Source organism: Dermacentor albipictus, chromosome 1 (genome assembly GCF_038994185.2).
Source record: "Dermacentor albipictus isolate Rhodes 1998 colony chromosome 1, USDA_Dalb.pri_finalv2, whole genome shotgun sequence".
Lineage (NCBI taxonomy): Eukaryota > Metazoa > Arthropoda > Arachnida > Ixodida > Ixodidae > Dermacentor > Dermacentor albipictus.
In genome coordinates, this window is record NC_091821.1 from 434,643,859 (window position 1) to 434,657,944 (window position 14,086).

At 50.6% G+C, this 14,086-nt stretch overlaps 1 protein-coding gene across 4 annotated transcripts in view; it reads right to left on the bottom strand.

Annotated features, from left to right (window-relative positions):
- The window catches only part of LOC135908200 (platelet binding protein GspB), a 138,741-nt gene extending 131,265 nt beyond the window's left edge, over positions 1-7,476 (bottom strand). For 2 of the 4 annotated variants that reach the window (XM_070532301.1, XM_070532300.1), the window contains exon 1: positions 3,597-7,476. In XM_070532301.1, the coding sequence (XP_070388402.1) occupies positions 3,597-5,579 (1,983 nt within the window). In that variant the 5' untranslated portion in view covers positions 5,580-7,476. The remainder of the gene's footprint in view (positions 1-3,596) is intronic. The other 2 variants (XM_065439963.2, XM_065439956.2) reach the window with 1 other exon arrangement.
- Between the last annotated feature and the right edge of the window lie 6,610 nt (positions 7,477-14,086).

Genomic DNA, 14,086 nt, shown 5'->3' on the forward strand with positions numbered 1-14,086 from the left:
TTAGTGCAACCCTCGCCTATCGACAATTCGCGATTTCCCAGCAAACGCTGTTAAAATTCGTGACGTCACGGATTCTCACTCATTGCGAGAACTTCAAGGCGGCGGCACGCAAAGGTGTTTAAAAGAAAAATTAAATTATGGGGTTTTACGTGCCAAAACTACTTTCTGATTATGAGGCACGCCATGGACTCCGGAAATTTGGACCACCTGGGGTTCTTTAACGTGCACCTAAATCTAAGTACACAGGTGCTTTCGCCCCCATCGAAATGCGGCCGCCGTGGCCGGGATTCGATCCCGCGACCTTGTGCTTAGCAGCCCAACACCATAGTCACTAAGAAACCACGGCGGGTGTCCTTTTTTCTAAAAAAGAAGATAAATAGTTACTCACACTTTTCAGGAGATTTTTTTTAGGTAATGTGATTTGTCAATGTGTTTTTCTGTTGATGGTAAACATTACATATAAGTTATCTTGTGGCGAGATTAACATATTTTTCAAATTTACTTTTCGTATCTGCCGAAATGCAATTATTTTTCTGTCAGTATGGTTCCTCTTTATTTTTTGTATCCATGCGCAATCCTGCCAAAAATTGTGATCATTATTCCGTACAGTCACGTATATTGCTACGTGAGATATCCTATGCGCCTAGTAACGTGTCATATGGTAGGGATACGGACGCTGGCGCACTCAGGCGTTCATTTGCCTTTTCGCTGCTCTCCGAGGCAGACACCATGCATAAATGCTTTTGTCTGCATAAACTTAAACTGAGAACTGTTTTCCTTTTTCGTTTCTGGTTCAATAAACTTTCTTTCACTGTAAGATTCGCCTTTCGCTATTTCAGAAGTGCGCAGTCTATCGTACCAATCCACCTAAATGGATGCATAAAAAAATGCGATAGCATTACAGGCGGACTTCACACACTTTACAGGTACAACGTTCCTCTGACGAAAAATACGGACCGATCCCCAAGGCAGTGCAGTCTAACAGAGTGTATCAAAGCGCTAGCGGTCACTCAGGAAGACTGTGAGAAATTGACACGTGACATGCGTGCCAGACGTTTCAAAGAGTGACTGACACGACAGAAGCGTGCCTGCGATCATGACCTAATGATTAGGGCATTGAACTGCTGTGGTGGAGAAGGGAGGTTCAATCCCTGAAGAATCGATACTTCGTTTCTTTATAGCATCACAGGCGGCTTCACCCACTTTGGAGGTACTCGTATCTTGCAAAAAACTCCTGTTGTCAAGAGGTCACGTATTAGCAGTGCTAATTTCGGGGCCTAGTGATTTTTTTTATCGCATGCCCCTCTTGAATTTAGGCACTAAGAAATAATGCGAGAGCACCAGTCAATATAAACAATGAAATGTACGCGCGACTTCGATGTGAAGTAGGAGATGAGACTATATTAGAGAAAATGAAGAAAGATTGGCTTGAAGTGTAGACTGGTTCAATGGAGCAAATGCGCAATGGCTTCTAACGCAAACCGCTCACGCGTGTACTCTCCCGGAATACACGCGTGAGCGGTAGTCACTGGCAACAGAAATCTGTAACAAGCCGTTGACCGGCGACAGATGGGCCAATGGCCGCACTTCACATAAACAGCGCGAGTCATTCGGGGGTCATAAGTCCTTGCTAATCTGCTCGTATCACTCGTATTGGCTTCTCCAAAAAAGAAAGAGAGAAATATGAAAGGAAGGCAGGGATGCTAACCAGCCAAGGGTCCGGTTGGCTATCCTGCGCTGGTGGAAGGGAGTAGGGAAATAGAAAGAAGGGAGAGAAAGAGAGAGATGGGGGCAGAGGGACATCCACGAACAGCCCTACTCAGTCAACGGCGCTCGCACAAGCCAGACGTTCTCAAAAAGCACAGAAGTGCCTTTAACGCCTTCTGAGCCGATGATCGGTATGGACGGTGTTCTAGTAGTGTCTGTTCACTCAGCAGACGTTCATCTATACTCCGTTCCATACATAGCACTCAACGCTGTGGAAGCTACGCAAGAAGTTCGGTCAAGGAAAGAGCAAGTGTTCCTATGTGTTCCATTGTTTCGAGCAGTTCGCTCAGATCCCAGCTTCGAGGATGGTTCGTGTACACACACACACACACACACACACACACACACACACACACACACACACACACACACACACACACACACACACACACACACACACACACACACACATATATATATATATATGTCGCGTGAAGGAAACGCCTGACTTGTGTAAGAGGCTCGCATGACAAAAATTGGACGTTCCATGGTTTAATAAATATCCCACACGCATGGCGCTTATATGAAGTCGAGAGCGGCTATCTCTCTGTTGTGCCTAATGTATGCACGTATATATCACAAGTCACGCAGGAGATTATTGAAGCTGATCTGATAGCAAGGGCTGGCAGCACGTGTGTTAGGCGCCATCTTTGTGCCTATACCTTCACAGGAAGTAAGATTTCTTGATCAGCGCATGACAGAATTACGCGTTTTGTGACTTAGATGGAGTAGTCTTCTCTCGGTGCGACGTTCTGTGACGTGTTATGACGACATAGCTTGATGCTTTCTTGTGGTTATACATTTCTTGCAATCCGCCAATAAAACCAGTTGGCAGCGCTCTGTTCCTTCTTCTCACCGGCTCAGCATGTTTCTTTCTTTCCATGCTGCGCTGTACCAGCTTTAGAATCCCGCAACACTGTCGCAGATTCGGTAACCTTGTGAGTGTTGCCACGCGCGCCACTGCTTGGCCGCTAAGGCAAACTTTTCACCATGGCAACACGGAACAATAGCTCTGCGCCGCGATCTTTGACTGAAGCAGCCACTCTCCTTTGGCGAAGCAGCCACTCTCCAAGTGCAGGAATTTACGTACACTCATCGCCATGGATATGGCATACTAGTGAGTGTGTACATCAGATAAGAGTCAGCGCTCCGCGCTGGTGACGACACCGGACCTTACGCAATAAGGTCACATGTGCAAGATTGGGAGCACGAGACAACAGTTGGTGTGTCGCATACGTACACGTCAATAATTTATGAAACAATGACGGTGTTCACGTTTTGGGGATGTATATTGCAACGATTCTCTCTGGCTTTGGTTATGTTGCTTTGTTTCAGTCAATTGAACGAATAGCCAATCACCGTGATAATGGCGCCGCACGGCATTGTGCGAATCAGTGAAGAAGTGCGACAAGAATAGAAGACGAAAAAAATCGTCACAAAATCTGGCCTGTGCAGGTATTTCCGTCTCAAACTGATAAGAGGGCCTTCGCACATCAGATTAGGGCGTGGCGTGGCGCATCAACGCCTGCTAGAAATTTGAAAGCCTGGGCGTTCTTGGTGTGACGTCATCTACAAATGCCGACGCTCCCATTGAAAACACGGAACACGCCAGACATTGTGAGAATCATCCACCTGAAAACGAGCGCGCTAGCGGTTCTCTTCGATGTGCTGTCTTGGACTGTCCAGGACTGTCCGAAACGGCGCTTACGCGTCAACCTTCACTGGCTGCAAGCAACGCCTCGAGTAGTCCTGGGCAATCTGAGACGACAAATCGAAGCAATCCTAGAGTTTATAAACAACCATGCACCTGTGCTGAATCTCCCACTCACCTGCGATCCTGAGTGGGAGTCAGCAGTGCCGTGGTGCTGTTTCCACACGTTGTACACAGTCGGCTTGCCCTTAGCCGGCGCCGGCGTGCGCTCCAGGCTGGCACGCTCCGGGCAGCGCTCAAAGAGCAGCACGCGCTCGGCCACAGAACCCTTGGTGAGGAACGGGCGCACGGGCACGTGCATGTGAGTGCGCTCGGTGGGCGACAGCGAGCGCTCGCGGATGTGCTGCTTCTGCGACGACGTGAGCCGCGGGTGCGGGATGCTGGGTGGCGAGCTGGCCTCGAGGAACAACGCCTCGGGCGAGTTGAGTCGCCTGGGCGAAGTCGACAGCGGCGAGTCCAAGTCGGGCCCCTGCAAGTCGTGATTGCAGTTGCTTCCAGGGATCGCGACGGGGGCGCTGCTGCTCCTGCCGCTGCCGACGCTGTTGGGCCACAGCTGCTCCGCCGCGGAGCTCGGAGAGCTCAACGACTCCCAGCGGCTTTTGGCATCGTTCACGACGTGGCCGTTCTTGCAGGGCTTCTGCTTGAAAAGTTCCTCGAACTGCTTCGGCTCGGGCAGACCCTGGAATCGGGACTTGGCGAAATCCATGGCCGCGGAGGTCGCCGCCGTCGCATTCCTGTTGCCGCTAACGGGCTTCACGGCAATTACGGGCTTGGGCGTCGGCGAAGGCGAGGGTTGCACTGTCTTTCTTTCTCTGGATACACTGCCACTGTCTGATAGTGCTGGCTTAGATGGCTCATGACTAGGAGCTTTAGTGCTGGGAGCTTTAGTGCTGGGCTCTTTGGGGCCGCTAGGATGACTCGAAGGCCTGGTAGCGGAGTCCTTCGCACTGTCTTTCGGAGACGTCTTCGGAGACGGTGAATCTCGGACTGCCACTTTGTCAGCCACCGTCGTTGTTGTAGATTTGGAGGGTGTGGCGGCTGAAACGTATGTGGCGCTGAAGCTAGGAGGCGGAGAGGCAGCAGGTTTAGGAGCACCCGTGACTAGAGATATGACGTTTGGCGGGGACAACTTAAACACTTTTCTTTGACTGCCAGGAGTTGGAGAAGGCGATTTCTCCGTTTTCTCGCTGTCCGTTGAAGCGTCTGATGAAGGACTGTGTTCGCGTCCGTCTACTGTGAGAAGAGACCTCGTTTTTGAGGTCGGCTTGTCGACTTTCTTTTTGGCCGCATCGTTCTCATGCGAGTTGTAAGTGAGAGTCGATTTTGAGACCTTCAGCTTCGACGTAACATCTTTCGTAGTGGGTGCATCCGCAGCTGGCGCTTTCACTCCTGCGGGTGTGACGCGAGCGGTGACGTCCTTCTTAGTTGTCACTCCTGTTCCGGATGTCACCAGGACGGTGCCGACCTTTCTGGGCGCAGCGTCGCTGGCCAATTTGTCGTTGCTCGTCTTGCTCGTTGTCTTCGCTTCCGGGTCACCGCTTTTGACTCGCTTTTTACCCGAGTCGTCTTTGAAAGATGGCTTTGACTCTTGCTTTCCGCCGAACGACGGCACCACGCTCGATGTGCCTGCTCCTCCGGAAGACTGGTTCGAAACCAGCTTCTTAGCGGCCGAAGCCTGGGACGACGCCATGGCTGTCTTCGACTTTCTAGCGGCGGTTTTCACTTTGTCCTGAGCGACGAAAGAGTTGACCAGAGCCTCGAGCTTGCCCTCCAGGTCAACGGCCAAGAGTTCGACGGGATCCAGCCCCTCTAAACTCAACTCCGTCGCCGTAGACGTGGCCGACTGGGGCCTCGGAGGCTGCGGCGCCATGATGATGGCGGGCGACGTGGGCGCCACCGAGAACGATGGAAGCTTGAGCAGGGGCGAGCAAACGCCGTAGTGAACGGCTTTGCAGTCGTTCGCCGAGATAAACTGCGGATCCGGACAGCAGGGCTCGTGTTCGACAGCGTGCACCGAACGACTTCGAGACAAGTCCACCAAAGCGCTGTGGTACAGGGTCACTCTCGTCACCACGTACTGGCAGCACGCATAGCTCAGCATAATCCCCCTCTTTTGCGCTTGCTGCCTTATGCCATCACGAGGCTTCTCGCGAACGCCGCTGCGGGCCGACGTAGCAGCACCTCCTCCAAGTCGGACGGCCCGACATTCGCATTCGCCAGCGTTGTCGTTCTTCGGCGCCTAGCGCGTGTCTTCATGGGAGCGAGAATAAGTGCACTTGACAACGGCAGAAATGACGACACGCAGCGTGGAGCCCAGTCACAAAATGCGCACCACTTTAAAAAGAAGCAGGAAGCGCAACACAACGAGCGGCGACCGCTGCTCGACGCCGCGTTCTTGTCTTTCCGAGAAGAGCAGGGAACGGGAGAGAGAACCTCGTCGAGGAGACGCAGCAGCGTACGGTTTTTCTCTACAGACACGCAAACCCTCGAGGAGGCGGAATCCGAGGACGGCGACGGTACACTCACACACGCACACGCAATGAAGAACACAAACACACACAAGCAAAATGGAAAAAAAAAGTTGTGCTCGGGTGGACGTGCCTCAAAAATTGTGAAACTCTGAGCCAAAAATTGCGCAAAAAACAAAAGAATGCAAAATTAGGGAACGGGATGGTTACGTCTGGCCACCACGTTCAGAAGGCACAGTGCGAAGATCTTCCGATGGCGTATACTCCACGGCAGATGAAACCGAAGAACCGACAACGACGCAGACGTCGCTGGCAGGCCCGGGCCACACTGTTGACTCACACGCGCACCTCACACGGCTCAGCGGTTCTTAAATAAAGCACCTCGCACGAGTCACAGACACACACGCACTTCTCAAGTTCCTCGGGGCGGCAGCACGCGATGGAAGATCTCGGCTTCGAGAAAACGGAGGAATATAGACAGAAATAACAATAAAAAAAAGGTGATAGCCACACGGTGTAGTCACAAGTCACATCGGAGAGCCGAATGTGCAGTCGGCAGCCGCAGAGTCGAGATGATGATGCGGAGGCGCCTTGCGCCCGCGGGATGCAGAGAAGAGAGACGCGCTCGCTCTCTCAAGCGGCGGTGGGAGATGACGACCGCGACGTCGGCCTGGCGAAACGCGGTCCGCCGTCTTGCTCGCGCCTCCTAAAAAAAGCTCGCGGGGCTGTGTCCCAGGGCGGTGGCAGAGCAGAGGCAAGCGCGCCGAGGAACAGCGGCTGCTACGGCAGCGCCTCGGGGCAGCCGTGCGGCAAAGCGTCGGCCGCACGCGCGCGCAGCTTAGCGGCGGGACCCGCGGCAGCAGGGCCGCCGCCACAGCTCCCGCGTGCGGCGGCTGCTGCTATAAGTGTCGCCGCGTCCTTATAAGGGTCCCGGTGGTGGGCGAGCCGTCGCTGCTCCTGCCTCTCGGAGGAGAGCTCCGCTCTGGAACAAACACGCCGGAGGAGCAGCTGCGCCTCCGCTGCGCCTTCTTCCTGCCTTCTCGTGGGACCGCTAACCGACTCCCGCGGGCATCTTCTCACGGTAGCCCAGATGATCGCTTCGGCGCTTGCTCCTCGTAGTCTTCGGCGAGGCGCGGGAGGAGGTTGCTGCTGCTGTTGCTGCTCCCAGCAGCGGCGCAGCGCTCGATCGACGGGTGCAGCCGCCGCATGAGGACGGCGACGAGTGGCTGCTGCGGTGGTGGCTGCTGCGGCGGCCTCGGCCGCCGGCCGCCGCGGAAGTGGGAAACGGCCTACTCCTCTTTGACGCCGGCACGCACACAAACACCGCCCGCCGAACGAGCGCGGAGCGGCGCCGTCTTTGTGGGGGGGCGGGGCCCGTATATCAAATTGCCAGGGCACGCGCACGCTCCACGGGGCGTCCTTTCCCGCCGCGAGCACACGCGTGCCTGCGTGGTGCAGAGTGGAAAACACCGCGCTGAGTGCGTGGTCGTGTGCCCCCCCTCGCGGTCCCTTTGTTTCTTCTCTCTTTTCTTCCTCCTCTACTCGTTCCGCTGCACAACGGCGCCGACGCCGAGGCGTCAGAAAGCCGTTTCGTCGGTAGTCGACGCGCGAGCGCGCGAACCAAGGCGCTATGCGGCCGTCGCCGGTCTGGCAGGTGGTGTCGAATACAGAGGGACCCGCGCCAGGAGGTGTCGGCGAGAGAGGTGCGGGCTCTCCTCGTGGCGGCGGGTACCCGTGAGAGCGTGTATCGCGAAAGCTCGTTTTCGCTCTCGCTCTGGGAGACATTCACAGCGTGTCGAGTGCGCGAAGTGTGGCCGAGGCGGTGCGTGTGATGATTCCTTGCGGCGGTATGCGCGAGGAGGCAGCCCGAAAGCGAAAGGGGCCAGCGGTGCGGGCGCAGAGAAAGTCCTCGGGGCACGTGCCCGACTGTGGGATCCGCGACTCTGATCAAGAACGAAGTCTGGCGTTACCGTTAGAGCGGGTTTACCGTGAAAAATGATAGCAAGTAAATTTGCTGGCCGTTGAAACTATGTGCACAACATATTTGTGATTCCCAAAATTATATTGCGGTATGGCACGTAGGTGGAAAGTTTTCCTTTTGGCAGGGAGGAGGGCGGGCGAACTGGTGCCCGACCACCTTTCTTAACCCCGCCCATATATATAACCTTTAATAACAGCTGTACTTGAATATACTTCGTGTGACCTCGAAGAATCGTTCACTGAAGTGACGGCTTTATATGAGTGTTTGCAAGACTTCGCAGTTCAATTTCACAGCCTGAGTCCCGTCGCACAACGCAGAGACTGGCGTCTCTTGGTGGTGTAATCTTACTTCATGTAATTGTCTTTTAATTCGCTATCACTAATACCTATTTCGCCTCTCCACCGAAACTGGAGCCTCTTTTTTTTTTTTTTTGCCGGTGAGTTTCGGTTACTGAGTTTTGTTTCGGTTACTGAGTAATTATATATGTTTATGACATCTGCATGCAAGTGGCGATGTTTCCATCTTTAATAAATGTAAATTATTGAAAGAGTATTTTAGTGCGCAGCTCCTAGGCTCCCATTCCTGCGTTACGCGTCGGCATCTGCCCTCGGCGTCCTCCCCTCGGTGTAACCGAGCGAACGAGCCCAACGAAGGATGAAAGAGCGAACGCGGAGCGCAGCGGGGGATGAAGTCGCCGATAGCGTAGAGAGCGCGAGGAGGAAAGCGGAGGAGGAGAGTGCAGTGGAACCATGGGGCAGAAAGAGAAGGGTCTGGCGAAAGCGTGAGAAGAAAAGCTATAGTGCTGCGCAACACGAGCTTTGCGGCGACGACCGCTAGGAGATGGCTCCAGAGTAATGCACCACCGCCTGTTCACAGATGGCATGCGGCGAGCGCGTCCACCGACCGATACCATAAAGCGCTGTATGAGCGGAGGTCTGTCTGCGGCGGCTTCTGTGAATCGCGCCCAAGCGTCACTTACGCGCTGCCTCTCGCGATCTCCCGGTTATCGAGGCAGTCGCGCCACACGCCGCTCCGTTTGCATTGTGCCGCACGAGACAGATTGGCCGCGACAGCCAATATATCGCGAAATGCTACGTTCAAATTTTGCGTTAGGGAGTACCGTAATCATCAGTGAATTTTTTTTTATTAGCCGTTAGTTGATGAAAGACTCTGCCGAAGTGGTCACTGAAGTCTGCAGGTCTTTTTCATGGTCAAAAAAGCATGAAAAACAATTTGAAGGAAGATGAACGTATACAGCAACATATTCATTCTCTAGGCTTACCATTAGAAATAATTGTTGGCTGTATATCACCTTCCCTTAAAAAAAATATAATAAACCTTGTTTTGTGTATATACTTATTTATATAGTACGTATGTATGTATGGTGTTCACGGTGAAAAAAAAACAAAATCTAGACGTGAAAAAATACTTGTGATGTAGCCGCCACTGGTGTATCTACCGCGCTTGCCCCGCTATTGGCGGCGAGGACTTAAGGAGTCGCCATCTGACGGAAGCATAGGCGGAAAGTATTCGTTTTTCTGGGGGGGAGGGGGGGAAGCTGGGGCCCACACACACACACACACACACACACACACACACACACACACACACACACACACACACACACACACACACACACACACATATATATATATATATATATATATATATATATATATATATATATATATATATATATATATATATATATATATATATATATATATATATATATATATATATATAGTTAGTGATTTTGAACAATTGTACACTGAAGTGCACAGCATGACTCCTCTGCCACCACCAAGAATCTGGTGTCTTCCGGTGGCGTAATGTTCTTTCGTTTAATTGTCGTATACTTCGCTATCACTAATACTGCTTCGCCTTTCCGATGAAACTGCAGCTTCTCTCTGTCTTTCTTGTTTCTTTTTCTGTGAGTCCGAGTATAAGCGCTCCTGCGCATGAGTGCTGTTTATTCCGATTTTGAGTCAATCCAGTTTGGCGTCATTTGTGTTACTGAGTGAATTATACAGGGTGCCCGAACTATCATGCACCAAGACATAAAAAAAGAGCAGTCGCGTTACTCGAAGAAAACCTAGTGCATATTGTTTCCAGTACAGTGGAATAGCTGCCAGTAATTCTTTCATTCCTGAAATTTAATTCGACAATTACAATTATTTATCTAATTCGAGAAGTACTGCCCTAGTTGCCAAAATGTCAATGCAGCATTTGTAGACACCTCAGGCACCCCAAAATGACATCTAACTGCTGCGTTTTCAGCGATGTACTAATTGCGTGCAATTTTTTCCCGACTGGCAAACAAACCTCACGAAATATGAAAAATGCCACGTGACTGCGCTCCCACCCGCATCATAAAGCAGCGCCCTCGAATAAGCTGATTGAAAGCAACTGCACCGCCTGTCGTAAACCCGAAGAGACAGCGCATCACCTTGATAACGGTACGGAAGGAGCACCAACAGCAGGTTTCGCGGCTTTGGAGCTATTCCTTCCGCTCTACGTCCCATTTATTATCCCTCTCTCAAGGCCGGCTGATCACATTGATAACAAAAGCCCCTCTGATCCCGCACGAAACGCGAAAAGTAATGTAATAGCCATAGCACGTTTCAAAAATTCCGGGTTTGCTCGCACCGCATGGACAGAGTGCACGCGCAGCTATAATTCGCGCCAGAAACTTGCTTCCAATCAAAGCCAACTTAAAGTGACGGTTTTATTTTTCATGAGAGTGTATGCGTGTTGCAAGAACAGGTTCGTGGCATGAAATAAAAGCGAAATAAACAGACCAGAAAGCGACCCACGTGTAGAGGAAAGCGAAAACCAATGCGCTCAAGAAAGTAAATAACCACTTCTAAATGAGCCGAATTGACAATCGGAACGCCTGCACAAAAAAAAAAGGTGAAAAATCTGATTTCAGTGTGCCCTTATCATCTATGAATTCGTAAGCGCTGTTGAACACCGGCTGCTGCCTAGAGGACGTGGTCGAATACGGCTCCTTATGCAGCTGCGCAGTACTGAGTCCGTTTTATCACACCTTCAGTGTCTTTCTTTGACCGACGCTCGGCTTCTATGGCAGACATCCATTATCCTTGTCTTGAGCTAATCTGACGTCCGTCCCCATCATGTAAGCACGACCTTTCACATAACCCCAAAGAAAGAAATCGAGTGGAAAGACGTCGGGTGACCTAGCCGGCCAAATTACAGGCCCGTGCCTTCCAATCTATTGCGCATGAAAAGTCGCATGCAGCCAGTTCTTGCTCGGCTGCTACTGTGTGCTGGTGCTCCATCTTGCTGATACCACAGAAGTGGAAGACGTGACAGCGGGACTTCACTGAGAAACTTGTGCACCACTCCTTCAAGGATTTCGTCCACGTAACGCCGTCCATGTCAGAGTGGGATCGAAGAAAATGGGACTGATTATAGCAACGGCGTAAATTCCGCACCCCACATTGAATGACCACTGGTACTGGTACCGATAGCGCTTTGCTCAGTGTGCATAAATGTCACAACAGTGTGCATTATCCAAATTTGCCTGGGCGTTTTAGTGAAAATTAGCTTCATCCGTGCATATCATGTTGCTCAAAAGGTCCGGTGACTCGTCGGCTTTTATATAAACACAATTCGAGAAATCTAGACGATTCTACAGGTCCCTATCTTCCAAACATTGATGCTGCTTAAGGTGGTACGGGTGAAAGGCCGTCGCTTAGAATGCTCCAAACTGATGACATAGAAGTGGTACCTGGGCGGCCACGTCTCGCACGCTATAGCATGAGGGTTTGAGACCATAAATGCTAGAACATGCGTGCGTACGCTAGGACGCAAAGAGGGAGTCCTAAGCCGCTGTTTCTTGAAGGTGACGGTTTGTCTCAGATTTTCATCGTTTCTGATGATAGTCGACGCGTTTGGTCAACCGTCGCGGCCTCCCGCTTGTTGTCATCTGCACTTTCCAAGGAAATGATCATTTTTACCTTCTGCTCATTAGAGAAAGACATGGCGACTGGGACGAAACAAAACGCACCTTTGAACATTATCACTGACGTTTTCAATTCGCTTTTGTGGTAATAAGTTTTGTGGTAAACAAAAAAAAGAACCATCCGTGCACTTTATCTACGCTAAGACAACGACCATCACAGCTTGTTTCCAACTAACACCAATGCGACGTGTTTCTTCGGCCGACGTGCGGCAGAGCTCAATCACGATGTTTTACAACGAAGCTTTATATGGCTAGCCGATTCATCAGTCCGTTCGTCTGTTGCCTGTACGCTGAAAACTCCTCCGGCGCAACCCCATGCGAACGCACGAAAAAAAAAAAGTGAAAAAGAGGCGCGCGCGATTGGCTGCGCCAGTAGTGACATCGTTGCTCTCCGTCGCAGCCAAGCCGGCGAGCAGCAGTTTAACTTAACGTTAAGGGATAAAAAAGAGCAGATTGGGTGAGGGAACAAACGCGAGTTAATGAAATCTTAGTTGAAATCAAGAAAAAGAAATGGGCATGGGCAGGACACGTAATGAGGAGGGAAGATAACCGATGGTCATTAGGAGTTACGGACTGGATTCCAAGGGAAGGGAAGCGCAGCAGGGGGCGGCAGAAAGTTAGGTGGGCGGATGAGATTAAGAAGTTTGCAGGGACGACATGACTACAATTATTACATGACTGGGATAGTTGTAGAAGTATGGGAGCGGCCTTTGCCCTACAGTGGGCGTAACCAGGCTGTTGTTGTTAATGATGATGATGGTGATGATGATGATGATGATGATGATTGGCTGCCGGATCCTCGGTATGGCAGCCAATCAAGCCGCCGTCTAATGTAGCGTCGGGATTAACCCCGTGATAAACGCCGGGGCCGCGCATTTCAGCCTCGCTGGTTAACCATCTGTACGTTGTGCTTATGTGGTAATCTTTTTCTTTATTTCCTTCATTTCGTTCTGGCTAACTCAGAAGGAGTCTGTTCGACGACGCTGCTTTATGATGCGGATGGGAGCGCTGTCCCGTGGTATTCGCCATATTTCGCAGGGTTTATTTATCACTCGGGAAAATTACTACGCAATTAGTACGCCGCTGAAAACACCTCAGTTATATGTCCCTTGGCTGGGCCTACAAATGCATCATTGAAACTTTAATAATTAGGATAGTCTGTCTCCAGTTAGATAATTAATTACAATTACCTAATTAAACTCAGTACCGGAAAAATTACTGGCAGCCACTCGACTGTACTGGAAACAATATACGCCAGGTTTTCTTCGAGTAAGGCATTGCTTTTTTAATTTTTTCTAAAATCTTGGTGATTGATAGTTAATTGGAACACCCTGCATAGATTTATGACCTCTGCATGCAAGTGACGATGTTTCCATCCCTAATAAATGTTTTAAATTATTAGAAGTGTTTTGAATGAGTCGTTAGCTTTGCTTATTGGAAAGAGAAGCAATACTGAGATTCACATCATTCACGTGCATTTCTCACGCCGTTGATTGAAGGCCCTGCCGAAGGGGTCACTGAAGTCTATAAGCTCTTTCATGGTCAAAAAGCTCGCAAAGCAACTTGTAGCGAGGTTTACATACAGCAACATATTCATTCTCTAAGCATAGGCTATTCATACCTTCATAAATATTTTTCTTAATTGGCTACCTCCATCTCTTTCAAAATATAATAAACTTTGTTCTGTGTGTATATTTAAATATTTTGTATATGTGCATGGTGTTTACAGTGGAAATTTAAAACAATGTTGAAGTGAGAAAATACGGATGAGGCAGCCGCCACTGGTACTTCTAATGCGCTTGTTCTCCTACTGTCAGGATTTGCAGAAATAAAACAAAGTACGAATTAAAATCCGTGCACGTCCCCGCCAATAATGATGCAATAACAAATTAGCCACAATTAAATTCTAAGTGAAGAGGTCGAGGCAAGTCAAAAGAAGCCTCAAATAATATGGGTGACAAAACTCTGGCAATGAAACGTTACGTGTGGGGTGCGCAGGCTTTGGCATTGACGGGGGCGGCTCAGCCCCCTCCTCTGCCCGGAAAACACCGGGGGGGCCTCGGGCCCCGGAGCCCTCCCCCCCCCCCCTCTTGTAGTCGGCGCCTATGTTTGGAAGCGCCTCCCTTGCGTAGTATGAGGACAAAATAGGGAAGTAGACGACGAGAAGACAG